Source organism: Ursus maritimus, unplaced genomic scaffold, assembly GCF_017311325.1.
Source record: "Ursus maritimus isolate PB19 unplaced genomic scaffold, ASM1731132v1 scaffold_14, whole genome shotgun sequence".
Taxonomy (NCBI): domain Eukaryota; kingdom Metazoa; phylum Chordata; class Mammalia; order Carnivora; family Ursidae; genus Ursus; species Ursus maritimus.
In genome coordinates this window covers 38,494,579-38,521,021 of record NW_024423786.1, presented here as the reverse complement: position 1 = coordinate 38,521,021, position 26,443 = coordinate 38,494,579, and the positions used below count along the sequence as shown (strand labels likewise).

At 56.6% G+C, this 26,443-nt stretch overlaps 1 protein-coding gene across 4 annotated transcripts; it reads left to right on the top strand.

Moving 5' to 3' along the window:
* Nucleotides 1-26,443, top strand: MAPKAPK3 (MAPK activated protein kinase 3). Of its 4 annotated transcripts, none has more exons than XM_040628753.1 (11): nt 1-145; nt 446-722; nt 17,622-17,761; nt 18,930-18,994; nt 19,459-19,538; nt 21,694-21,817; nt 23,028-23,103; nt 23,447-23,571; nt 24,020-24,105; nt 24,372-24,452; nt 25,008-26,443. In XM_040628753.1, exons 2-11 carry the CDS (start codon nt 498-500, stop codon nt 25,158-25,160), a joined length of 1,155 nt encoding a protein of 384 aa, XP_040484687.1. In that variant the 5' UTR covers nt 1-145; nt 446-497; the 3' UTR covers nt 25,161-26,443. The 4 variants fall into 4 exon arrangements, with proteins under 4 accessions (XP_040484687.1, XP_040484688.1, XP_040484686.1 ...); XM_040628754.1 differs by lacking the exon at nt 23,447-23,571 and adding an exon at nt 23,595-23,717 and having other exon boundaries at nt 22-175; nt 24,020-24,103; nt 25,008-25,151; XM_040628752.1 differs by having other exon boundaries at nt 23-175.

The following is a 26,443-nucleotide window of genomic DNA, read 5'->3' as shown; positions in this document are numbered from 1 at the left end:
CCGGCCCCGAGTCCGGGACGTAAGGGGGGGGGCGGGGGAGAAGGGGAGCGGTCACGTGAGCCGCCACCGGCGCGACTGGGCTCAAGGAGCTCGCGGCCGCGGGTTCACGGGGCAGCGGTGGGTGCCCCTCGCCGGCGCCAGCCAGGTACTTTGCTGTCAGGGACACCCTCGCCAGGTACGCCCTCATAGGGCTCCCTCCACCTCCCGCCCCAGAACCTCGCGGCCTCTAGGCGCCCAGCCCCTTTCCCTCTTGACAGGTGTCGGGCAGGACCCGCTAGTGCGCGGTTGCGCGACCACCGCCCCCCTGCCTCGCGTCCGTACTCTCGGACAGTTCGCCTCCCACTCCCGGCCCTGTCTGGTGCCCCAGCCCAGCCAGGCTCAGGGGCTCCGAGCTGGGGTGTATTGGAGGAGTCTGAGCGGAACTCATTCTTCCCTTCTCCCTCAGGTGGCCCTGGACGCGCCAGGCTGGGGTCGCCTCTGAGCGCCCCACGGGGGCCATGGATGGCGAGACAGCAGAGGAGCAAGGAGACCCTGTGCCCCCGCCAGGTGCACCCTGCGGACCCGGCTCAGCCGGCGCTCCTGCCCTCGGGGGGCGGCGGGAGCCCAAGAAGTATGCAGTGACCGATGACTACCAGTTGTCCAAGCAGGTGCTGGGCCTGGGTGTGAACGGCAAGGTGCTGGAGTGCTTCCACAGGCGCACTGGGCAGAAATGTGCTCTGAAGGTCAGTGACCCCTCACTGCTCCATGGGTGACCTGGAGGGCCCAACAGCAGAGGCCTGTGGGTATAGGATATGCCCAGGACCCCTGCTAAGCCTCTTATGATCAGTATCTCCTTGAATTCTCACACTCCCCTGTAAGGTCAGGCTCCTGGTCCTCCTTGCTTTACAGATGGGGAAAACAAGTCTTAGCCTAGCTAAGCTCAGGGTGTCCCAGAGAGCAGGGGGTGGAGTCAGTATGGGTAGAGTCTGTTGGACCCGGAAACAGGGAAGGAGTGGTTCCTGACTCTGGGGTTATGGCTGGGCCTATGTGTTCCGGCCAAAGGAGGTGGGGGGGGGGTGCAGTTCTCTCACTCAGCTTGGTTGTTCCTTCCATGAGAAGCTCTTCTTTTTTTCATGAGAAGATCTTCTGACTGGAATGGATCTGAGTTTCCCTCTGCCTGAGGCTGAGTCCCCACCAAGGCTTGGGGTGGGGCTGCTTTCTCTATGGCCCTTGACTGCCTGGGCTGGAGTGGTGGGTGGGAGCCTCCCAGGGCTGGCTGGTGGGCAAGGATGGTGCCCACCACATCTGTGAGAAGGAGGTTGCTGATGGGCTCCAGCTGAGTCACCGGCCCTATGTCGAAAAGGGCAGGTCTTGCTCCAGGCCTGACTCACCCTGGTTCCTGGGCAGAGGGCGGGCCAACCATCTATCTGTGTCACACCATAGGCTCCCTAGAGGCCAAACTCACTGATATAGGTGGAATCCAGGGAGTTCTGGGGGTGGCTGATCTAGCCACATAGTTCTGGCTTAAGTCATTTAGTTCTGGGCCCAGGACCCTGCCCCATACCCAGAATGCCTTGAATCTGTTGTCACTGGGAACTTCACTCAACTGCAGTTTGTGCCAGTGGCCACCTGGACATGTAGATCGTGGCAAGGAAAATTAGAGTACAGTGAAGGGTCTTCTCATTTTACAGACATTTCAATTATGAGCCTGAGTGCAGAGTTCTATGGACGTAGCTCTAATCTCTTGCCTGCATTTGCCAGCTCCGTGACCTTGGACTAGGGCCTGGACTCTGGAAATCAGGTTTCTGCCTCTGTTCAGTGGGAAAGATAAGGAGTTGATGTGAACTTGGAATGAGATGATGCCTGCAGAGTAATTGGTACTGGGCCTGATGCAGGCCTGGAGAGGTTACGGGACTTATTTACGACACGGTGTCTGCAAGTATCTGAGCAGGGACCTGGGTCCAACTCCCTGTGTCTTTCCTCGGGGCAGTAGGGCTGATCGGATGGGTCTGGAGGAGGCTCAGGGCCGGGCTGGTGAGGCTGAGTCTCCGGCACAGCTTCTTCACCTACTAACCCAGCAGCGGAGTGGGGTTGGGGGGGCCCTTCTCTGAGTCCTTCGAGAGAAAACTGGCTCTTCTCAGGGAGGAGTCTCTACCCCTTCCCTCAGCACCATCTTAGCTCTCTCACCTATGCTGGAGTCAGGGGCCCTCTGGATAGATAGACAAGGGGCCAAGTGAAGCCAGAGAACCTCTTCTTAATACCAAGGCTTTGGCCCTGTGAACCGGGGTGGAGCTCTGATCAGCCCTGTGGTGTTCTAGATGCTGTGAGCAAGGCAGGGATAGAGTGGGAGGCCAGAGATCTTGGGCCCAGGCAGCACCAGCTTTAAGCAGGACCGGGTCTAGGCCCTTCTCCGTAGGTGCTGTGTCTGACAAATGACTTGAGGAAACTTCTGACTGCAGCAGTTTCTAAAACACCTCCTCTTGAATCTAGGGCCTCAGTGTTTTCTCTGTTCTAGACTGGAAACTAGGACAGGCCTAGAACAAATTCCTCTGCTATACCCCCTTAGGCTTTATGGGTGAGTGTGGCTAGGGCTACTGTCTTGGGACCTTCAGGAGCTGGCCCTAGGAGGACATGGATTAGATGTGGCTTCCACTCCACTCCAACACCTTCCTTTTCTCGCCCCCAGTCACCCTCTAGTGAGAGTCTGGAAGTTTCTACCATCTGGCAGGTCTTTACCATCTTCCAAGAGTACACAGTACTGTAAATGGTGGCTCCAGCCTTCAGGAGGAGAGTGGCATTTTTCCGCTTAGCCTCTGCCATCTCTGCCCTTCTTGGTGGTACAGGCCTACCGCCCTGGCCTCTCTCCCTGCCTGTCCTCTTGGCCCTGTTGCTCAAGATGGCAGAGAGTGCTTAGCCTGAAACCCGGAATATAGCAGGCACTCCTAAAACAGGAAAAGTTGTGGTCACAGTCTCTGTAGCTGTTACTATTCTCTGGGGGCCCTGGAGGGAAGGCTCCTTCCTCCCTGGGAATCTGGGCCTCTTCCCCTCAGCCCCTGACCACTGTCGTGGTCCATCTTGGCTTCACTCCCACTCAGAGGCTCCCTCCCAAGGCCAGCTTCTGCTGCTGGTGTGGTCATTCCACTCTCCATTCCACCCTAAGCACTTGCTGTAGTCCCCTTGGCAGGACCTAGAGGGGACTGCCTGCCACGTACGGGGGGCAGCGGGCTGCCTCCTATTGACATCTTGTGCCCCCTCCTAGGCCTAACTGATGAATTTGTACCCCTCAGTTTCACTCCTAGCTGGGCACAGCCCTGCATATCTGTCCCCCATTAGTCACTCCACCACATCCGAGACACAACCCCTCCATCCTTATCACATATATGAAAACTGTGACTTGGAGTCAGTGGTCAGAAATCATGCAGCTTGATTAGGATGAGAGATTGTAGCAGAGGCCGGAGTCTCCTCCACTCCCAGCTGCCTGCCCAGCCCACTTGTGGTCCTCTGCCTCATGGCAGGCAGGAGTGACCTTAGCACTTAAAGAAACACAATCAAAGGTTTTGAGAGGACAGAGGGGTTCTGCACGTGGGGAAAGTGGAGTCTTCTTTCCTGCCCCTGCTCTCTGGGCTCTGGGGCCCTCCTCTCTGACCACTGGAGTATGTCGGAGGCCCCTGGGGCTCCCCGTGCCCTCCTCTTCTCTTCTTCATCAGACAGAGTGGAGTGGTGGGGTGTTGGAGCCACAGGCCGGGGAGTTCCCCACATGGCTCCATGGGAGGGGCCGGCCTGTTGGAGCTGGTGCTGTGGAGCTGGGTCTGAGGCTGGGTGCGGCTGCCAGGCGGGCCAGGTACTTTCTCATTTGGCAGCTGCCACCCCCTCACCAGCCATCTCCAGACCCAGACCGGTCAGATCAGCCTTGGCAGGGCCATCGGCTACCGAGTCAACAAATCAGGAAGCGTGTGGAGGGGCTGGCAGCCCTGTCCCATGGACTCCCCCCAGGAGGGGTTTCACTGTACCCAACCTGCTCCCCAGGCTGACCCTCTCCTGGAAGGAAGGAATTGGAGGAACTCATGTGCGTCTAGGCTGGTGGAACCTTCTGAATTCTCAGGAGTGGGCAATTGGCTGTTTAAACAAAGACCCTGGGAAGGGCATCAAACCCTGAAGAATGCAAATAGTGGCGTTTGGGGCAGAAATTGGTTGTTTTGAGCTGCTTCACACCTGCCCCAATGGCCTTGCTCACGGGTTTAGAAGCCGTGCTCGAAGCCTACACCACTGCTGGGGCTCCCCTCTGCTGGGACTGCCAGGATCTTCCCATCCTAGCCAGGAGCTGATGCCAGCTCTCCAGGCTTCAGGCCTTGGTACTGTGGATTCTAATACTCTCATAGATGGCTAACGGTTTTCCAGACTCCTCTGTCCGGCAGGCCCTATCCACAATGCATGATACGTGTTCTCTTACCGAATTCCTGTCTTTCCCGTTTTGTGGGTAATGTTGCTGATCTTCAGCAAGGTGAATGACTTGCCCACAATGCACAGGTGAAGAGTGGCAGGGCTGTGATGTGAGCCAAGGCGGTTTGATGCCAGCCTCATGCTAGTTTATGCGGACATGGGAGGGTCTCTAAGACTTGGCCCCTGGAAGGGTGCTGGCCTCCTCCTCCATGGCTCCAGTGGGAGCCTGAGTGGTGCTGCTCAGATTTGTCTCTCTCTGCCCAGCTCTCCTCACGGTGCAGGACTCCCTGCTTGTGAGTAGACAAATGGTCCCACTGGCCAGCCCACAAGGGCCATGACGGCTGTGGGGCTATCTCAGAGAGGTTGTGTGGTTCATCTCAAGCCTGGTGAGTCTCAGACAAGGCCAGCCCAGCAGAGTCCAGACTGCCACAGGCAGGAAGTGAGGTTGGTGAGTGGGCGAGAGGAAACTGTGTCTGGGCTGGGCCAGCCAGGGGAGACTTCCTGGAAGAGACTGCCGGCTTTAATCCAGGCCTCCGGTCTGAGAAGGATGTGGATGACAGAGGAGGGCACAGGGCGTGTGTGACGGCGTGCCTGGTTTGGACTGCTCAGCACCTGCCGTGGAGTACCCTTCCCCGCTCCCAGCCGTGGGTCCTGGCAGAATGCCGCTGATCTCAGTGGGGCAGGCGTCCAGGCCCCGGCAGACGCTGGGAGCTGCCGAGGGGCCGTGAGGGCTCTGTGGAAGAAGAGGCCTTTACATAGGCCCTTGAAAAAGGGTCAGCGACTTTCCCTCCCATTCTCCCACAAACCAGAGTCATACTGCGCCCCCAGGGACCTTCTGTCTGTCTTTGGTGTCCTCCCTCACTAAGTGGGCAGAAATCCTCCCTCCTTCCCCCAGAGCTTTCTTTCCTAACATCGCCAGAACCCTCGTGGAGCACTGTTGCTCAGGGTGCTGTAGAAGCTTCTGGGTCACCCGGGCTGTCCTTTAGTTCAGACTGTGTGGGAAGGGCCTGGTGTCTGCGACGGCAGAGGTCTGTTATGTCTCTGCTGAGGCTATTTCCCTACTTGGATCCCTCATCTTTTTCTCCAAGGGCCTTCTTGGGATATCATCATGGGACACCCCTGTGAGGGGGCAGCAGCTGGAGCATCTGGCTTTGCAGTCCCCTCACCTCCTTTGGTTCCAGCCTGGTGACTGGCTGCCAGGTGTCCAAAGGTGATGGTCACCAGGCAAGAGTTGAAGACAGCGGCCATCCCTAGGTTTGGTAAGAGTGTGCACCCAGCCCTCCTGCATGTGTGCATCTCTGCTCTCGGGGCATTAAGAACATGGCTCCCATCGGCTCTTGTGTTTTTTCCAGGAGAACCGCGGTTCTGCTGGCCTTGCTCCCGTCTATTCAAGATCTCATGTGTTCCCACATGAGAAGCTGCCTGAGTGCATTTTTTTGGTGGCATGTTATTGGCCTTAATGAGGATTCCCTTGGGCTCATCGTGCACCTGGGGAAGCCAGCCCCTTGTGGGGTGAGAAAGAATAGTGTGAAAGGAATTTTGGGTCCTGGACTCCTCCCTTCCCTCCCACCCTTTTGGAACTAAGTGGATTAGACCCTGTGTAATTGTGAATAAAATCCTGCTGCTGGGAACCGTGGGGGTTTTGCTTAGAGCAGGAGAATGAGAGGAGGCTGCTGTTTGGGGGAACAAGGAGCCTCAGGAGGCCTTTTCAGCACTGAACAGGCCAGAGACGCTGAGCATATTGATTTTGGTTTTTTTGCGGGTTTGGTGTTAGGATTGCCTTTTTCTTTAGACTCGGGCTTTGTCCTTGCTGGCTTCTCTTTGGGGCGCTTTCTGTTCTTAGCTCCTTGTCGCTTTCATTTCTTCTTTCTCCTCTTTATTTCCCTTGTTGTCACTTAGTTCCTCCCCTCTCTGGCCTTGCTTCTCTCTGGCTCAGGAGCTTCAGGCTTAATGGGCCTCTTCTCGGCAGCCCGCAGGCCAAGGGCAGGCAGCAGACAGATGGGGGCTGGTCAGGTGCTGGGGATTCGTGCTAGTCACCCTGAAAGTCTCCCCCCGACAGGGTAGGGTAGGGGTAGGACGGGAAGGAGGAGCATCTGGCTGTACCCATGCCACTCACAATGTCCCCTCCTGCTGCTGGCCTTGACCAGGTGCTGGTGGCCTTGGCAGCCACAGCAGTGGAGTCAGGAACATTTGGGCCAAGCTGTAACCCGAGGAGTCCCCTGTGGAGTGTAGGAAGTCAGCTTCGGCCGTGGCCTCTGCTGTTGGGTGTCCTTTTATGGCTCAGTGGTCTGAGACTTCCGCTCGGGACAACAGTGTGAGATCAGGAGCAGTGTGACTCCCAAGGATTCTCTGGTGGCGGCTAAGGAGAGAAGGGGCCGGGGTCAGAGCCAGAGCCTCAGAGCCAGTGGGAGGAACTTGTGGAGGGACTGGGAGGGCTTGAACATGAGGTGCAACTCCCTCTACTTTAAGGGACCAAAGTGCATGTGAGCTGCCCCACACTCGCTGGGACGAGCACTCTGCCCCGACCCCATCACCTGTGACGCTTGAGGCTATTTTCAGGGGTGTGATGGGCCAGGGCCTGGGCCTGCCACACTCTTCACCCCATTCTTAAGGGGTCAGCCTCCAACAAGGGACTCACGACTTGTTCTGTAGATGTTCCCCCAACATAAACAAGCCCCCTTCTCCGGGTGTGGCAGAGCAACAGGCAGGTAGCCTCCGTGCTCTCGGGCAGGCAGTGGCACATGGGGCAGAAGTTGGGGGTGGGGGATGGGGGTAAGAGCCCCCACTTATCCCTCGAGTGCTTCCTACATGCTGAACCCAGACACAGAAGAATCTAAGAATGGGTCGTATCACCCCCGTGTCATGGATGCAGAGGCTGAGATTCAGGAAGGCAATGCTATGCCTCAGAGCCTCCTGTCTGGCCTGTCTGGCAGTCAAGCTATCCCCGGGGATCAGGAGCCAGACCTCTCTTCTGGGCCATAGTCTACCCATCTGTAAGGTGAGGGGCTGGGTACTCTGCTTGACAAGACCCCCCCCCCCCCACTTCTAGGTGTGAAGACCTTTTTGGTGGGCAGTGATTGTGGGCATTGCCAGGGAAGCAGGCAGGTAAGTAGTGGTGCATATAGATGGGCAGCATGGAGACGGGCTGGAGGGGCCCCCAAGATGCCTCTCCTAAGCTAGCTGGTACTTGGTGTTGCCAGGGGGATGGTCAGCTGTGCGACTCCACCAGCGAGGTCTGTGTTCTCCTACTGTCAGGAGCTCTGGGGTTAGGTTGGAAGACCCCTTTCCACTGTACTCCATTGCTCAGTTAAAGCCTTTAGTACCAGGGCACATCTTTACCCTAGGAAGGCCTGAGACAGTGGGGATGAGTCACTGTTGCCCGTTCCCGTGGCAGGAGCGTCCCTCAGTGTGGCCAGGCCATTACCCTGGTCTTTCAGAGGACTTCCCCTTCCTCATCGCTATGGCTCCATGGCATGTTCAAAGACCAGGAAATTTCCCCAGGAGTTGGGACCCTCAGAGCCCTCTAGCAGAAGAGGAGCAAGAGAGGGAGAGCAGCCAGGGGCCAGTGGAGGTTGGAAACTCCTCTGGGAGGAGCCTGAGTGAGGCCATGGCTGCCTGTGCTCACCCAAGCCTGTGTGGGGAGCTGCAGGGACATGGATGAAGCCAAGGGAAATGGGAGAGATGCCAGCAGATATGATGTTGGCTGTTGGCTTCAGAAAGAGCAGGTCTGGGGAGGGGGGTGGAGTCAGAAGTTTCCCTAGGGTGTCAGCACTATGCCTCTGGGAATAGTCCAGTCTGTCTCCCCCCTTCCCCCAACACACACATTTATTCCTTTGTTATCTTTGTGACACTTCGTCCAGGGGGAGACCAGGCGTCACTCTTCTCGGAGCCAGAAGGTGTTGGGTCTCCCGTCTTTAGGGCCGACCAGGGGCATGGCCTGCTGGGTGCCTCAGTAGGGGTCCCTGGGCATGGCCTCACTTGCCCTGGTCACTCCCTACTTAGGGAAGGTGGCCACTGTCCTTTGTAGTCCCACTGGCTATGTAGGCACTCCCGTGGCACAGCTGGCCATTTGCGGGATCAGACTGTGGCTGAGGTGGGGGTCTCTTCATGAGGAACGACCATTAAAGGGACATTGCTTCTGAGATGAGAATAAAGCACTTGTGTTTGCTGAAATTTTCCAGTCTTAGGATGAAAATGTCCTATTTTTACACTGTCATAGGAGAAATAGAACCAGGGTAATGTTTCACCGATAACATAGCTGATTTTGACAGAAAAATGCCTTTTCCTCTAAGAACTTTAAAGAAGGGTAATAGAACCTGGAACCTCTGAGTATGTATTCTGGGGCCTCACAAGGCTCCTGAGTGGCCTCTCCTCAGGCCCCCTCTCAGAAGGCTCTGGGTGGAGTGCTGGGATCTGGTACCTGCCTCGGGCAAAGGGAGTTCTGGTCCTGCCTCTTACTCCTGGTGTGATCTCTGAGAGACAGAGGATGTAGCTCTCTCTGGGCCTCTTTCCCCTCCGGTGAAGTAGATGTTGATAGTCCCAGACCTGCCTGTCCTCCTGTCCCCATTGTCATGCGTGAGGAGATTGCATGCCCATTTCCACAGTTGGGGAGCCGGAGCTCAGAGAGGTTAGGGATTGGCCCAGAGTCACCACACACTTTGCAGAAAGGGCCATTGCTCAAAAGGATGCATGGGGGAGTTGAGGGGTATAAGGGTGGCTGCCACCTGAGAGAGTGAAGTTGTGCCCCTCCTCTAGTCTGTCAAGCTGAGAGCTGGGCTAGTTCCTTGGCTTGGGTCCCTTGGTCTCCACCTTGGGGTACCACCTCAGCATCCCTCCCCTGAGATCAGCCTTCTCACCCTCTCGCCACCCTGGAGGGTCTGTCCTTTCCTCACTGGGCTGTTCACAGCAGAGTAAGATGTATAGACTCTTGATTCTTGGTCCATTTTTGCGAAGCCAGGTCCAGTCCTGCCCCCTCAGGGTTTGAGACCAATTCCTGTGACCCGCTGGTTTGCAAAGATTCTGTCTCCCCTTGGTCCCAGAGGCTGCATCTGGATTTCCCCAAGTTCTGGAAGTGAAGAGTATGGGGCCACCTCAGGGCAGACCTGGGGGAATCCTAGAGCCAAGCAAACCTCAAGACCCATTTCCACTCAGTATGTACTTGGCACTGTGCTAATCTGAGCTCTCTCTGTGTTCTTATTCCGTCCTCATGGCCACCTGGGAACATGCGTACTGTCACTGCTCCCATTTTCCAGATGGGACCAGTGAGGCTCAGAGAGGTTGAATGGCCTAGCCAAAGCTAGAGGCAAGTGGAGATGGAAGTCCAGGACTGTCTGAGCTGGAGTCCCATGCCCACAGTTGGTCCTTCATAGTACGCGGTCTCTGGCGGGGGGGCACTGGGACCCCCCGGGCCTGCCCCAGCTAACACTTGTGTTCCTGCTGTCCCTCTCCCTCCCTGCCTTGGAGCCCAGCTCAGCTCCCTTTTTCTGGAAGTATTCTTCCCCTCTCCCACCTGTCTCCAACCATCTCCCTCCCCAGACCTGGCAGCACTTCTGCCTTTGTTTCCAGGTCGTCTGTGGCTGGTGGGAAACAGATAAACTGAGGCTATCAAAATTTAGCAAATTGAAGGAGTCTTGTGTTCCGGAGACTCGACCACTTCCAAACGTGTGTTGGATCTCCTGTCGACAGAGCTTCCTGGGAAGACAGCCAGCCAGGAGCCTCAGCCATCCTCTCCTCTCCCAGGACTGTGGTGGGAGGTGGTCAGGGAGGCTCCCAGCCTATCAGCGGTCCTACCCTCACTCCCGTGCTCTACCCCCTATCATCCGGTGCTCTGGCCTTGGCCTGGAAGGGGGTTGTTTTGGGGCTCCTCTTCTTCCTGGGCTTCCCTGGCTGGGCTTCCCCGTCTTGCCTGCTCTGCTGGGGTTCTCGCTCTAGAAAGGAAAGAACCGGGAGAGAAGGAGCCAGGACCAGTTCCCTAGGGCTTACATCCTCATCAAGCACTCTGATTGGCTGTAACTCATCCATAGACCCCCAAATCCTTGAGGACAGAGTACCTTCGGCTACACTCCCAGCCTCAGCTCCAGGCCTAGCCTTCAGGCAGGGCCAGTACACGTTGGCAGAAGTGGGGGAGGGATCTATAAAATGCGCAGGCCTCCCTGGGCATGAGGATGAATCTCGGTTCCCAAAAGACTTCTGGATGTAGAGGTGGCCACGTGTGAGCTGTGAGACCCTGAGAAGCCACAAAACCTCCCTGAGCCTCAGTCTCCTCAGCCACTGTTATCGCAGAGTCTCATCTAGATCCCGAGGTGGGGGGCCAAACCCCACACAAAAGGAGCAAAGCAGCTATCTGTGTGGTCCCCACTGCCTAGAAGAGAACAGAGGGGTTCAAGTCCTGACTCTCGCTTCCCCACTGTGTGACTTTGGGCAAGTCGCTTAACCTCTCGGAGTCACAGTTTCCCCACGGTTAAAAGGATGATGCTGGTTCTTCTCAGGATACGGTGAACACTGAAGGAGGTGGTGTCAGTGATCAAATGCAGTGGCCAACACACCTCTGGCCGAGTGCCAGGGCAGGACAGCTCTCATGAAGGGGTGGCTAAAACTGCTCTGACGCTATCGGTCCCTGAGCATCCAGCTGGGGCCGGGGCATTCGGGGTCAGCGGTGTCATGCGAGCTGACCTCCCTGGCACTTAGCCTCTGAGAAGGAGAGGTAAGTGGACAGGGCGAGAGGGAGGACAGGATCCCAGAACTTAATGAAGTGAGGTCTGATCTGGCATGAGGCCAGCTAATCCATAGCTGCAAAATTGCTTCCATTAGCTCCTTTAATGAGCTACAAAAGCTGGGGAAATGAGCGTGTGTGAGAATAGTGGCACATGTCGGAGGCTCTAATTCGAAACTGTGGCGAAAAACTTAGGCGTGCTGCTGCCGGCAGCTCTCCAGATAGCACCCGCACCCTCGGACAGGGCGGGGACCGGGGGCTTGGCTCTGGCTTCATAAGAAGATACCGAGGCCTTAAGAAGGCCTGAATCCTGAGCTCAAGGTCAGTCTATACGCTCCCAGCCCAGAGGCTGTGGCCTCTGCTCTGAGTGGACTGAGCCACTGGAGAGGATGAGGGGCCGGCCAGGGGCCGGGGGGCTGTGGGGAGGAAACCCCCACTGGTGCCGGCAGCACAAGGCAGCAGCGGGCTCAACAACTGCCTGTAAGATGGATTTAGCTCTTATAGCTCTTCTTACGTTTCTTAAAATCAGAGCTCTTTCTCAGGGGACAAATAATCCCATATAATCAGAACAGGGAGCCAGAAGGGACCTTAGACACGGCTGAGTGGGACGCTCTAGTCAAGGAGCGTGGTAGGTTCCAAGTGCATTTTCTTACCCGTGACCTCTCTCTGCGGAGAAATGGAGGTTTCCCACAGTGAACAAGATGGGAGTTGAAGACCTGTATTTTCCGATACCATCCCACTCAGCGCTGCTGCCCGGGTGTTTGGCATTGAACGTGTGCACCACGAAGCAATCAATAGCCCAGAAATGCAGCTCTTCAGTGCTCCGGGCTGCCCTTGCCTGAGGCTGGGGTGAGACCCCCAAGTGCGAGAAGAGCTGTTGTGGGGGGACGTACCGGTCCTTCCGCCTTTCTCTTCTCCATACTCTGACACAGAACAAAGCTGGAATCCCCAGAAAGTATAGGGTCTGGTGAGGTTATCTGTGGCTCCCGGTGGGTGTGCCAGGCTGCGATGCCACATGCCAGCCCCCGTCTTTAGGAGGAAGTTTATATCAGATAGGTTCACGTGAATCTTTCTGTGTCTTGCAAAATTATTATTGAAGGCATTGTCAGAATGTTATACTTTTCCCTCATGTAAGGTCTGATGCTAAATCCCTTTAAGAATTTGTCTTGAGGGGTGCCTGGGTGGCTCAGTTGGTTAAGTGTCTGCCTTCGGCTCAGGTCATGATCCCAGAGTCCTGGGATCGAGTCCCGCATTGGGCTCCTTGCTCAGTGGGGAGTCTGCTTCTCCCTCTGCCTCTACTTGGTGCTCCCCCTGCTTGCGCACGCACGCGCGCTCTCTCTCTGACAAATAAAATCTTTAAAAAAAAGAGAAATTTGTCTTGGAAAAAGTTCAGTGACTCTCTGTACTTCTCTTCACAGGGTGATAAAAGCAGCAGAGCCTATCTGGTTTCCTTCTTTGCCAAGACTATCAGGAAGCTCAGAAGTAAAATGTGTCCTCAATTATAGTTACTAGCTTACATGGGTTTCTGGTACCTTTTATTTTTCTCTGCATTCTAAAGAGAATCTGACTTTTTTTGGTTGGTTTCTGTCATGCTTTAGGATTATAAAATGCCTGAACTCCTGTTGTCAGTGAATAGAGCAGAGGAAATAATGAGACTTAGAGTGGCCCATCGGGCAGTGAGAGCCCCTGGATGCCTGGCCTCCAGGAGGTTCTCTTTTCTGTAAGGATGTTGTCTCTCAGGCTGCGGGTTGTCATGAAATCTGGAGTTAATATTTCTTAATTTGTTAGTGCCTCACTGATGGGAGAGATTGCAAGCTAGCTCTCTTCCCCCGGAAGGAGTGGGTGTTCCCACAGAGGCCACAGAGCAGCTTGGCCTGGGCTGCAGGTTAATTGGCTGGGAGTGTGGATGTTGGGTGGGGGGAGGCTGCCTGTCCAGGCTGGTGGCCTGGGGCCTCCAGTGTGTGAGACAGATGGAGAGACTGTGAACACTTTTTACTTGAGAAGAGTCTGGCTGCCCTTAGCTGGTTGTGGACACTAGATACGTGGGTGAGCATAGGGAGGTGGCTTTTCTGGGGCTGGGAGGTGGCTGAAGTAGGGGGTTGGGGGCTTGTCCCGAAGCTGTGTCACTACAGACATCCCATTCCATCTGATGCTCTAGGAAAGCAGACAGAGTGCTTTTACAGCTCTGGACAATGTGAGGTGATAGAGAAGACAGGGCCTCAGTGTGAGAGGAGGTCTGAGTGGAGGGTTCTGGGCTTGGGTAAGGCGGTCACAGGTGGAGTAGTGGCAGCAAGACCCCCAGCCCTTCTTGGGCACCTCTCCGTGCCCAGTACTGTGGCAGGCACTTCAGAGAGAGAGAAAATATTGGATGAATAAATGGACAGATGGATGGGTCCCACTCTCTGGGGGTTCAGAGCCACCACTGCAGGGGCTGGAGACATGTATGCCCACGGCCCCGTGCTCACACATGTCCCCCACCCCCATGCTCCCTATACCCGTGTGCCCACAGGGACACACCCCTATATGTACGCGCCTGTATCCATGTTCCTATGCACCCCACACCCCTGTGCACCCACAGCAGTGCACACATTCATTTCAGAGCAGGTTTCCCGAGGCCTGTAAGCAGTAGTTTTGGTCGGTGCTACCCCCTCCTCTCATTTCTCCTCAGGAAGTGGTTGTCTGGACAGTCTCTCAAAAGTCCCTTCTCCTCCCTGTTCAGCCTTGCCACACTCCAGTTTGGTGGCCCCAGGGCAGTGACTTCATCCTCCTGAACCTCTCTTTCCTCAGTCTGTAAATTGGGGTTGCCGGCCCCGCCCTGCTCGCCTCACAGGGCGGCACCAGCATTCCCATGAGATAAGGGGAGAGAGTGTTTTGTAAACTGCAAATTGTTTTCTAGTCCAATGTTGCTCTCGCTTTCCCAGCTCCTGAGCTCGGGAGCTCCTCCACCCACATGCGAAGCCTGTCCTTGGGTGGGACAGGAAGCAGCACAGAGGGAGGGAGGGGGCCAGGCGAGTCCTGAGGCTCCCATTCCACCTGGTGCTGCTGGGGGTGGCGCCCGTGGGCCCCTCGGCCTCAACTTTTGTTGGGGTCCACTATCTGGTGGGGTTGGCAGGGGTCTCGGCCATTCGGCTGTAGGCTCTGGGGGCAGCTTGGAGAATTTGGCGAAGGAGAGAGGGAGAAGGGAGAGGTCGAAACGGCTTCATCAAAGCCTGAGGCTAGAGCAGTGTCGTTTGTTCAGAGAAATGTCATCTCAGATTTGATGCCCATCTAAGTTCAGTGGGGGCCCACACCTCAGGTGCAGCCGGGAGCCCCTCCCTTCAGGAGGAAGCCGGGGTTCTGCCTTGTGGGTATGTGGGTGCCTGCTGGGTGCTTGGTGCGGCTGCCCAGGAGCCATCACAGACCCTCAGCTTTGGTGGACCCGGGGGGGCCCAGGGGACGGGGGTGGGAGTGAGGTAAGGGTGGGGTCTGCCAAATTGGCTTGTCAGAGAGCTACCCCATCTTCTTTTCTTCCCAGCTGTGACTGGGACCAGGCGGCCCCCACTGGGTTCAGGCATTTGGATATGGGTCCGTGGAGCTTTAGGGGCTGCTCCACAGGGGCGGTGATGTGGGAGGGGGCTATCGTAGTTATTTTGCAAGGAGCCCCTGACCAGAGGTTTCCCTTCCCCCAGTCTAACCCAAGTGCTGTAGCTCAATCCTAGGGAAACAGAGGCCCAGAGAGGCAAAGGAGCCACCGAAGGTTACAGTGAGAGTAAGAGTAGAGCCTGACCTCCTACCCCCGCCCTGTGCTCATTCCCACGCTGGGAGAGTGGGGCTCTTGCTTGGGGACATCTTTTATGAAGGGTTGTGTGGACTCGCGTACCTGCATGAATGAAGCCAACGAATTGCCATTTGTAGCAACGGTCTTGTGGGCTGGAGCAGTCAGGATGGGCTCCTTGGAAGAGGAGGTAAAGTCTGGCTCACCAGGGAGGGTGGCTGAGGTAGAGTGGGGAACAAGTTTGGCCAGGTTGTCATGCCTCTTGTTCGTTGAGCCTTCCTGGGCCCTCCTCAATTTAATCTTATTCTGTCCTCATGATGGGTTGTGAGGGCTTCTTCCTCTTAACCCCTTTATGTATTTGTTCCATAAATCTACAAATATTATCTGAGCCGGTGCTCTGTGCCAGGCCCTGAGCCCCAGTACTGGGACCCAGGGATGACCAGGCAGGCTGGCCGTGCCCTTGTGGGCCCACAGTCTGTTAAGGGAGGCAGCCTAGTGCCGGCCTGGCTGGGGAATCAGCCGTGTGGTCTGCGACCTGTTACTTCCCCTCTCTGCCTCCATTTCTCAGCTAAGGAATGGGGATAATGAAGCCCCTTGCTCCTGATATTTATAAAGTGCTCAGAACAGAGGCAGGCACGTTGAAAGTGCAATATCTCTATGTGTGTGTTTGTTTAAAGTGTTATCAAAGGAACAAGCTAATTGTAGGTTGTGAGCCAGTGCTGCACAAGAGGGAGGTAAAAAGGGCGATGACGCGGGAGCTCGCTGGGAAGCTGGAAGGGTTTCTGTCCGGCTGGGGGTGTGGGTCACAGGGGGGTGTGCCGCTGTCAAAACTCATTGAGCTGGACTCTTGAGACCTGTGCATTTTCCTGTATGTGAAGTATACCTCCAGGAACCAAACACATACATAAAAAAAGAAAAGGTGAAGGGAGAATGAGGGATCCTTGAGGTCCTCTTTAGTCTGGGTGGTCAGGGAGGGCTTCGGAGAGGAGGTGATATTGGGGGGGACTCCTGGAAGAGGAGAAGGCTCTGGCTATGGGGAAGACAGATCCCAGCCTGAGGGATCAAGAGTGACAGCCCAGGAGGTTTCACGGCAGCTGGGCCTGGGTGGGGCTCTGGCCCTTGTGATCTCCCTGCAGAGAGGCCAGTGGGGGCATTTACTGTGTTTTCTGGGGGCAGCCCTCTCCCCACCCCTGTGCCTGTTGGCAGGGCCTTGGCACTCAGAAAAGGACTATTTTAATCCGTGTGGGAAATGGGTTCCTAAATATGGCCCGCGTAGGGTGGGAGGCCTCGGAGGTTCCAGCTCAGGGCCCCTCCACCTGCTCCTCCCCCAGCCAAGCACAGGGCGCAGGCCCAGGCCGTGAGGCCCACGGGGCCCCTCCTTGGCCATCCATTCCCCTCCTCCTCTCCCTCCCACACCTTCCTCCTAGCACCGTGCCCACCCTCCCACCCTTTGTTTGTTCAGGAGCCCAGTGTTTTCTGTCGGCCCTGGCCAGGAACCCGCAGGCCAACCTGCCCTGAATTGCCCTACAGCTGCTCTCAGCCTGGTGGGACGTATAGGGTGCTGGGAGGTCTTTCAAGAGGTGGAGACATCTGAACTGAGCCCAGAAGTTTCCTCAAAAAGAGGGAGTTGACCCAATGGAGAAGGAGAAGGGCAAGAGTGTACATGGCATAGGCAGAGTGAGGGCTGTTCGGGTCCGCAAGTACGTCATTCTGACCAGAACGGAAAGGGCTGGGGGCCAGGGGTAGCAGGCAATGGGAGGAAAGCAAGCCTGAAGGCCAGGGGAGGAGGTGGCCGTTATGTGAAGGAACAGGGATGGGGATTTAAAGAGTGGGGGCAAGGATAGGTGAGGCTGAGGACCGCACTGGGAGGTTTTCAGCTGTGTACTGGGGATTTTACCAGAGAAGAGAGAGGACTCGGGTGTAGAGGTGAGATGCCGGAAGCAACCAGGTTGGCTCCTGGATCCCCTCCTCACTCTGCCCTGCTTCTTCTCCTCCCCTACGCCTCCTCAGAGCAGGACTACTCCGGGGCCTTGCTCATTTCTGGTGATTGGCCTTCTGGTTGGCAGCCATAGCCTCTGGCAGAGCGAACCCCAGCAGGGATCCTGATGTCCACCCACCCGCTGCGTGCCCTGCTGTGATGCGTGCTGTGGGGATGACTCTGTTATTACTCCATTTTACAGACCTGTGGGCTGTGGCTTGGAGCTGTGAATGTTTGCCTGAGGCCACACTGAGTCACTGGAGGAATTCAGCCCCAAACACAGGCCTCCCCGGACAAGGCTGTCACCTCCTTCAGCTAGGGTCCCTCCTGCCCTCAGACTCTGCCTCTGGCTCTACAACTCTTGTGCCATCCCACTGTTAAAACGCAGTTCTGGGGACGTGTGGCCCCTGGCCTGGGGGTCTCACATCTGATGTGTGATTTGTCTACAAGGCCCACTCAGTTGCCCCGTCACCTGCAGCCCCCAGAAGGGGAGGCAGGGCTTCTCGAAGCGGCTTCGGAGCCTTTCCAAGCTGTCAGCCACCTCCCAGAGCCTTCTTGTGGTCATTGGACCACAACTCAGAGAGACCTGGATTTGAATCCTCATTCTGCCCTTCATGAGCTGGGTGACCTGGGGCAGGTCCCAGGCCTCTCTGAGCTGGCAGATTCTTGTCTGCAAAGTGAGGGTGGTGGCACTATCTGGGTGGCTGCTGGGGAGGTGGGCTGTGTGCCTGACACTTCCTGTGCCTACCTGCCCTCAGCTCCTGTACGACAGCCCCAAGGCCCGGCAGGAGGTGGACCACCACTGGCAGGCGTCGGGGGGCCCGCACATTGTGCGCGTCCTGGACGTGTACGAGAACATGCACCACGGCAAGCGCTGTCTCCTCATCGTCATGGAGTGGTACGCTGGCCCGCCCCGCCTCAGTGCCTCACCAGCACTCTGTGGCCCCCAGGCTCCCGCCGTTCTTCTAGGGGCCCTCTCGGCTCTGGAAGGCGGCCCAGCCCCTGAGGAGGAATGCAGGGGCGGTGGCAGGCCTTGCCCACGGAGCTCAGCCGCGGGCCACAAGGCCATTGCCACCAGGGTGGGAAGGGAACTTCTGGGGCTCCAATCTGGACTCCCTGGGTGTGATTTCTCTCTGTGAGGAGGGGCTGGAGGAGTTGTCAGAGAAGGCAGCCGCCCCCTGAGTGTGTGGGTGTGGGGAGAAGCAGGACATACAGTCACTTCCACTTTCTCCTTCCTACCTGGGTTCGGGCTCCCGTGGTCCCAGGAGACCACGGGGTGATCCAGGAGCCAGAGGCTTCTTCTACCTTGGGCTTCTCCCAACAGCACTGTGGCGCAGCCCCAGGCTTCCTCAGAGGCTGGGTCTCGTGTCTGCCCCTCGAGCTCCTCCCATCTACCTTTAAGCACCCCTCAACCTATAAGTTAGCAGCTCTTGAGTCAGATTTGGGGTTCAGATCCTGGCTCTACCCCCACTAGCTGTGTGATTTTGGGTAGCTCTTAGCCTCTCTTTCTGTTAACTGCCGTGTAAAATGTGGAGGAAGTTGTTAACGTGGTATTTGCCGTGGGGCAAATCTGACTCCGTTCTAACTGCTCCGTGCGTACTGCTTACTCAGTTTGCACCATTCTGTGACATTGGTGCTAGAAATCCCATTTTACAAAAGAGGAAGCTGAGGCACAGAGAGGTAAAGGGACCATGCCAGGGTCACATAGCTCTGTAGGTGTTCAGAAAACAGTGATTATGATGACAATTGACATCTCCTCCCTTATTTGAGGGAACTGAGACTTGGACGAGGGTTGGGCTGCCCAAGGGTCAGCCCGGTGGGGGCAGCACCCGTGGGAATACAAGGCCCCCCCCGCTGATCTAAGGATCTGAGCCTACCCTAATTCTAAGAGTCCAGGTCAACCCACCCAAGCTGATGGCCTCCTACGCACCAGGTTCTGCAGGGCACAGGGAGGCTGCCCATAACTGTTCCCTGGGGGCAGGGCAGCCAGGCCTAAGCTCTGGGCATTCAGGGGCAGGCTGACACCTGATTCAGGGGGCCCAGCTTCTAGTTACTTTCTCTTCCAGCATGGAAGGTGGTGAGCTCTTCAGCCGGATTCAGGAGCGTGGCGACCAGGCTTTCACTGAGAGAGGTATGTGCGTGCAGCAGGACCAGAGGGGGCATTTGGATTGAGATGGGCCACACAGAGTTGCTGTGCGATGCTGGGAAAGGCCCTGCTCCTCCCTATGCCTCAGTCTCCCCCGCTGAACAAGAGAGGTGGGACAGAGTGTCCATACCCCAAGGAGTTCTATGAGTTCGTTAACACCTTGTCAGAGGTGGACTGTCCATGGCCTTGGGATGGAGGTTTCAAAGCCTCTTGGTGCCAACCAGCACCTGGGATGGGAAGAGGTGGCCCAGGCCTGAGGAAAGAGGTCCAGGTGGGCTGGGGCATCCCCAGAAGAAATTGGGATGACTGGGCTGGGGGTATAGGATGGGCGTCCTGGGTAGCAGGACTGCTATTGCCATCTTGTGCCGTTACAGGGGGGATGATCGGGTGGAAGGCCCAGGCTGCCTGACCTCTGACTGGCATCACTGGCCCCTCCTCTGTGTCTGCAGAAGCTGCAGAGATCATGCGGGATATCGGCACCGCCATCCAGTTCCTGCACAGCCAGAACATTGCCCACCGAGATGTCAAGGTGAGGCTCTGGTTTGGGGGACCAGAGAAGGGAGTCTACATCCCCCAATGGCTCCCAGCACCCACTAGTGGAGGCGAGTTTCCTTGATCGGCATTTAAGGCCTCCGCCCCCTAGCCCAGACTGCTCTTCCCAGCCACTTCTCCCATGGTTCCAGCATACTCAGCCTGCTCTAGCCAGATGGGTCTCCTTGTTTCTTTCAAACACCGTGTAATCTCAGTAGGCTTTAGAATAACCGAGTGCCTACCTCCAGGCAGCAGACCCTGACAAGCATCTTGTTTAATCCTCACATAACCCTGTGGGATCGGTGCCATTACCCATTTTACAGATGAGGAAAACAAGTCTCAGAGAGATTGTGTCTTGCCTAAGCCTGCACAGATGCCGCACTGGTACTCATTCATTCATTCTTTCAGCAAGGCTTTTTTTATTTTAAGGATTTATTTATTTATTTGAGAGAGAGGGGGTGAGGGGAGGGGCAGAGGGAGACAATCATTCAAGCAGACTCCCCACTGAGTGTGGAGCCATCCCAGGAGCCCAAGGTCACCACCTGAGCCGAAACCAACAGTCGGGATGCTGAACTGACTGAGCCACCCAGGGCCCCCTCAGCAAGGATTTTTGTGAACATGCAATGTACCAGATCTCAGGCAGAGGCTGCCTGACACCGCTGGGGCTTCTGGGAAGTAATAGCCTTAGTTTCGATAGATTAGGCCCTCTAATGCCAGCATTTTAAAAAAAGACTTATTTCATTTATTTTAGAGAGAGAGGGAGCGCCATGTGTGCCCGTGTGCGGGGGAGGGGCAGAAGGAGAGGGAGACAAGTTGACTCCCCGTTGAGCAGGGCTCCATCCCAGGAGCCTGAGCTCATGGCCTGAGCTGTAATCAAGATTCGAAGGCTCAACTGACTGAGCCACCCAGGCGCCCCCATGCCAGCAATTTAAGGGAAAGAAGCCATTTGCTGGGAGGCAAGGAGGAAAGAGCAGAGGTAATCCTGGGCCTGCTTGCCCTTTCAGTGGACGAACTTCAGACATGTTCTGGAGGCTTAGCTCTCCAAATGTCCTATCCAGGGAGGACTGGGTCCTAGAGGTCATCAGGGTCAGATGGGTAAAATGCAAACCATGTGAGGCAGCCCCACATACATACGCATATGTGTGCCAGCCACCAGCAGAGGAGAATCTGCAAGCCCTGGGCCCTCTGCCCCAGGCCCAGAGCATTACCCTGAGGCCTGTTTCGTCCCGAGACTGGGCCGAGAGGAGCGGAGGGCCCAGCTGCGCCATCAGGTTCCGCCTCTGGCTGACTACTGCCAGCCCATTTATCCTTTGATCCCGGATACACGTGGAGCCTCGACAGACTCACCTTCCGAACTCTTGCTGTATTTTGGCCCTGGCTTCCTTTTTCTCCCAAGGAGAGAGTAGTCTTCTGTAGAGGTGACTCCCTCGTACAGACTAAACGTGCTTTCCTGTTTTCATCCCAATCCAAGGTCAGATCACCTCAAATAGAACCAGTGAAAAGGCTTTCACTGGCCCCAAACTGGAACTCCATCCAACACCCTGTCCTTCTACCCCAGCTCTGCTTGAGGGTCCCCCCTTTTCTCCATGGCCCTAGGTCCTCCCCATTCATTAAAAACCAGCTTTAGGGCTGCCGCCTCCATGCAGACCTCCCCACTGCCCTCTTCCTTCAGGCCTCTCTGTGCTCTGCAGCCAGGAAGAGCTGCCTCTGTGTAGCTCCTGGGGCCTAAGCAGCAGGGGCTTTCTGCGGGAGCAGCCTCAGGCGGGCTGCCCTGCTGGCTTGTTCTGGGCGGGGTACAGGACAAGTGCTTGCCTGGCCCCAGAATGCTCATTTTGGTATTTCATGGCAGCATCACCAACTCAGGCTCCGAAGTTCCTACCCCTGGGCTGTCTGTGGCACTTGGCTCTTCAGAGCTTTGGCTGAACACCTGCCTCTGTTTCCCTTCTGTGAGGAGGCATCTCCTCCCAGCCGCCTTGGTCTTCTCCATATTTGACCCACATTGTTGGTGACCAAGGCCCGGGTCTTTTTAATGAGATGGAGCTGGCTCCTCCTGAGTTGATTGGGGTGAAGGAAATCTGCCTGAAGATCATCTTGGGAACTCTTCCCCCACCTGGTGCCTAACTCCAGACCAATGCTTTATCTTCCTGGCCCAGCCTGAAAACCTGCTGTACACGTCCAAGGAGAAAGATGCAGTACTCAAGCTCACCGACTTTGGCTTTGCCAAGGAGACCACCCAAAATGCCCTGCAGACACCCTGCTACACTCCCTATTACGTGGGTGAGTCCTTGGGACATGGTTTGTACGTCCCTAACCCCACTGGACCCTGCCGTGGTGTGGGGCAGCCCGTGGGTTGCAGAAGCCAAAGGGTTAAAGCCCGGTAAGGAGGGAGGGAAGGATTCTGTCTTCGTGGAGGCGGTGACGTGGGGGGCCGGAGGCTGCAAAAATATTCTCCCAAACTTCAGCTTCTGCTTTTGAAAATAGATCCAGGAAAATTCTGGCTGTGGCCTGTGAGCTGAATGACATCACAGCAGCTCTAAATATATACGTGATAAAAGGCTGCCATCAGCTTGGGACGGAGCCCAACCGCGGTTGTTTTTCTCCAGTTTTTATCTTTCTGGGATTCATATTCAGAAAGTAGGCAGGCCTTTCCTATTACATTAGAAGGATACAGGGTACCAGCCACTTGTCTTGAGGGAGAGGGTCCCTTAGTCCAGGGCAGCGACTGGACTTGGGGATGTCACATACTCATGCTTCCTTGGAGAAGCTCCCAGCTCCCTTGTGAGCGGGCAGCCCAGATCTGGAAAAGCCCCTGCTGAAGGTGCTCCTCACCCAAGACAGGGGTGATGACTCGCATTACAGAGGGCTCTTTCGTCTCAGGGGAGGCCTTCCAAGAGAGCTGCTCAAGGAGTGGGGAGCCCCCGAGACAGCTGAAATGGTATCCTGTTTACCAGGATGTGTTTTGCAGTATTTTGGGCGTAGAAATCTTCTGGCCTACCCATCTCATTGCACAGGTGGGAGGAAAAGGCCCCATGGGATGGTGGCCAAGCTGGAAGTGGAAACCAGAGCCCTGCCCCAGCCCCTCCTTGCCCGTGGCCTAGGCTGTGCATTCCGGGGGACAAGGGACACAGGGCCGCAGGGGGATGGATGCCCTCTCGCCTGTGGCAGGACCCCACCAAATCCCAGACTGGCCTTCTCTCCCTTTCCTCCCTCACTAAGGCCAGTATCGGCCCAAAGAAGCTAGGAGGCTACCATAGGCTATCATTCTTTACAGCCCAGCCTAAAAGCGGGTTTATTTTTTTCTGGGAGCTGCTTCTCCTCCCCCAACTTCACACACATGCTGCTTTCCCAGAAGGTGCCAGACACCAGTTTGTTTTGCCCCACCCCCCAACCCAGACACCTGCTCCCCACCTTGCTCAGGCTTCAGGCTCCTGTCTGGGCTCCAAGACCCTTGGGGCTGAGAGCCCTCCTGTGCCCTCTGCCCTGGTAGCTCCCGAGGTCTTGGGTCCAGAGAAGTACGACAAATCGTGTGACATGTGGTCCCTGGGCGTCATCATGTACATCCTGTGAGTACCACCGCCTCTGCCTCCTACACCACCCACCCCCTTGTACCCTCAGCACCACTTCTGCACCCCCTCCCCCGACCCTTGGTGAGGGGCTTGAGTGGGTCATTCCTCATGTAGGCGGCCCTTCCCCTCTGGTCAGGGGACACCCCTCCTTCAGGTTGCCTGATGGTCTCTCCTTGCAAGGGCAGATGGCATTCCTAGGATGAGCCCAGAGTGCAGAGGGCTGGTCTTCTTGCCAAGGGGGCTACCTCGGTGGCTGCCCAGTCAGGGATTCGGGGAGGAGAGGGGGTCCACCCTGGCGCTGCCCTCACACCTGTGCCGAATGACCTCCACTCTCTCTCAGCCTGTGTGGCTTCCCGCCCTTCTACTCCAACACGGGCCAGGCCATCTCCCCAGGGATGAAGAGGCGGATCCGCCTAGGCCAGTATGGCTTCCCCAACCCAGAGTGGTCGGAGGTTTCTGAAGATGGTGAGTGAACCTCTCTGCCCCAGCTTGCTCCACCAGACTCCACTAGCCTTCATTCTGGGAGATATGACGTTGGTGTCAAAGCAACCTGTGTTCAAATCCCGGGTGTGTGACATCCCACATCCCATATCCCAGCTGTATGACCACAGGCAAGTCACCCAAACTTTCTGAACCTCAGTTTCTATATCTGCTAAATGGGCTCAAAATTTGCCTCCTCAAAACTTCCTCCTACCCCTTATTAATATTTTCCCTTTGGGGACCACAGAAAAATTTGCCCTATATCCGTTCTCTACGGCTGCTTAATGAATTACCCCCAACATGTGGAGGCTTAAAACAAGAAGCAGTCATTAGCTCACTGTTTCTGTGGGTTAGGAGTTTGGGAGCCCGTGCAGAACTGGGACGCCTGGCTCTGAGGAACTCTGCCACCTCCCCGCTCCCCTCTCTTCCCCAGCCAAGCAGCTGATCCGCCTGCTGCTGAAGACAGACCCCACAGAGAGGCTGACCATCACGCAGTTCATGAGCCATCCCTGGATCCGTGTGAGCGCCTCCTCGTTCTGTGGCGGGCAGGGTGGCAAGCTGGAGGGGCTGCGGGCAGGAGGGTGATGGCTCTGGAGGCCGCCATGCAGGCCACAGATGAGCGGCAGGACCCCGCCGAGAGCCTGCCTTTGCCCCCGCTCCAGTCAGCCCCCTTCACCTCCCTGAGCCTTGCTTCCTATACCTGAGACCAGGAGAGAGGGGTGGGGACAGGGAGCCAGTGCTGTCCCAGGCGCCTGTTCTAATCCATGGGTTTGGGCTCCTTCCAGCAATCAATGGTGGTGCCGCAGACCCCGCTCCACACGGCCCGAGTGCTGCAGGAGGATAGAGACCACTGGGATGAGGTCAAGGTGGGTGGACGCTGTCTTTGTGACCCAGGGATCCAGGGTGGTGGCTACCAGAGCCCAGGGTGTCACTGACTGTCCCAGGGGTCCGGCTGGGGCACTCAGAGCACCAGGCCGCACTACCACATTCCGGGTGCTGCTCCTGGCTCACTGGGACTTGGGGCCGGGGGCTCAGGGAAGGAAGGGGCTTTGGCCATCACCCCCCGACAATCTACTTTTGGAAGGGTGGTCAGCCTGGTTGGAGCATATGGGACAGCAGCTCAGAGCCCCAGGACGCCCCGGGCACAATCTTCAGGCTTCAGTGCCCTGGGTGCCCCACAAGATGGTATCCCCTGCAGGCCTGTGGTTCTTAGCAGGTGACATTGGTCCAGGTCCTTGTCCTACTTACCCTTGGTGTGGTCGCAGGGAGTCCCTCCACTTTCTGTGCCATGGTGGATAAGCTCAGTGTCCACCACAAAGGACTATGGTGTGGATTGGGTGACACAAGGGGATGGCCCAGTGCTGGGTGCGCAGTGGGTGCTCAGGCAACAGAGGCTGACCTCCGTGGACATCTGTCACCAGGAGGAGATGACCAGTGCCCTGGCGACCATGCGTGTGGACTACGACCAGGTGCAGATCAAGGACCTGAAGACGTCTAACAACCGATTGCTCAACAAGCGGAGGAAGAAGCAGGCAGGCAGCTCCTCAGCCTCACAGGGCTGCCACAACCAATAGTGCGCGGGGCCACGGAGCCGAGGCGGGGGCCGCGGATGAGCCGGGCCTCTCAGCCTGGGGGGCAGACGGGAGTGTGCTGGGGCCCTGACCCAGAGGGCTCAGGTCATTTTTTTTTTTAACAAAAGGATCATTTTGTCATGTTTTAATTCGTCACTTAGAACTTCAGGATGGGAGACCGTGACTCCAAACCTCCTTAGACAGGGCCCAGAGCCCAGGACTCAGGGAGACACCTGCCGCAGCTGCAGCGCCTTTGTCCAGAGTGGCCGAGGGAGACGTGGCTCTGTTCGGTGCGCCGGGGCATGGCTTTAGACTTCCAGGCCACTGGCAGTTGTGGCGGGCTTCCCTCCTCCTTTGGAGGCACCCCCCATAGGGTGGGCAGATGGGCCTGGCCTTGGGAAAGGCATCTGGCCATTGGTTGCCATGGTGACCACCGACCGACTTGCTGTCTGTGAATGCTGAGTGAGAGCGCAAGGGAGGGAGAAGGGGCAATTGAGGGTCTGCCCCTGAGTCCTGGGGGAGGCTGGTCTCCCTCACACTGTTCGACCCTCTCAGGCTTCCTCCCTTTAGTCTCCCGAGGGAGGCCACAGGGTCAATCTGCCTGCCTTGCTGGGCGGTCCAGCCCTATCTCGCTGCAACCCCATCCCACAGGGCCCCTTGGGTGCCCTCCCCGCAGAGGTCCTGGGCCTAGTGATCCTGCTACTACCCCTTGCCCAAACAGTGGCCTCTCATCTCAGGGGATGGTGGGAGGTATTTTTAACCCTTTTTTACTTTGGAAAATGTCACTGTGACAAAAGCAATACGGTTCTCCTGCCCCTACCCACTCACCAGTTCCCAGGCAGGAAAGCTTCTCTGTAATGGTTCATCCTCCACTTTGTCCTGGTTGATGGCAGGGGCTGCCTCCTCGGGTACTTTTGTGAGAGTGGATGGCTGGGGCAGGACCCAGGGGCTCCCCATTAATTAGGGGTCTCTTTCTACACTCTGGGTCAGACCCGAGGCAGTGGAGGGCTGCCGAGTGATGCTTAGAAGGTCTGGTCCTGTGTGCCGGCTTTGGCCTGAGTCGGAACAGAGAGGATCCCTTCCTTGCTGGTCCAGGCTTACCCAGTCCCACACTGCCCAGGGTAGCTTCAGGGTTCTCAGTGCCTGATATAGGCCTGACAAGTGCCTGACACCCAGCCTGGTTCCTGACCTCTTTCTCACGGGCTGGGAAACCCTAGCCCACGTCAGATAGGAAAACACTGCCGGGTTTTACATCTAGATAGTAATAAATACCGTTTTGGCATTTC

Coding starts and splice junctions, on each gene's coding strand:
- MAPKAPK3 (XM_040628753.1), top strand. CDS start 498: ATGGATGGCGAGACAGCAGAGGAGCAAGGAGACCCTGTGCCCCCGCCA. Junction 18,995..19,458: donor CCAGGCTTTCACTGAGAGAG/GTATGTGCGTGC, acceptor CTGTGTCTGCAG/AAGCTGCAGAGATCATGCGG. Junction 21,818..23,027: donor CTACACTCCCTATTACGTGG/GTGAGTCCTTGG, acceptor CTGCCCTGGTAG/CTCCCGAGGTCTTGGGTCCA.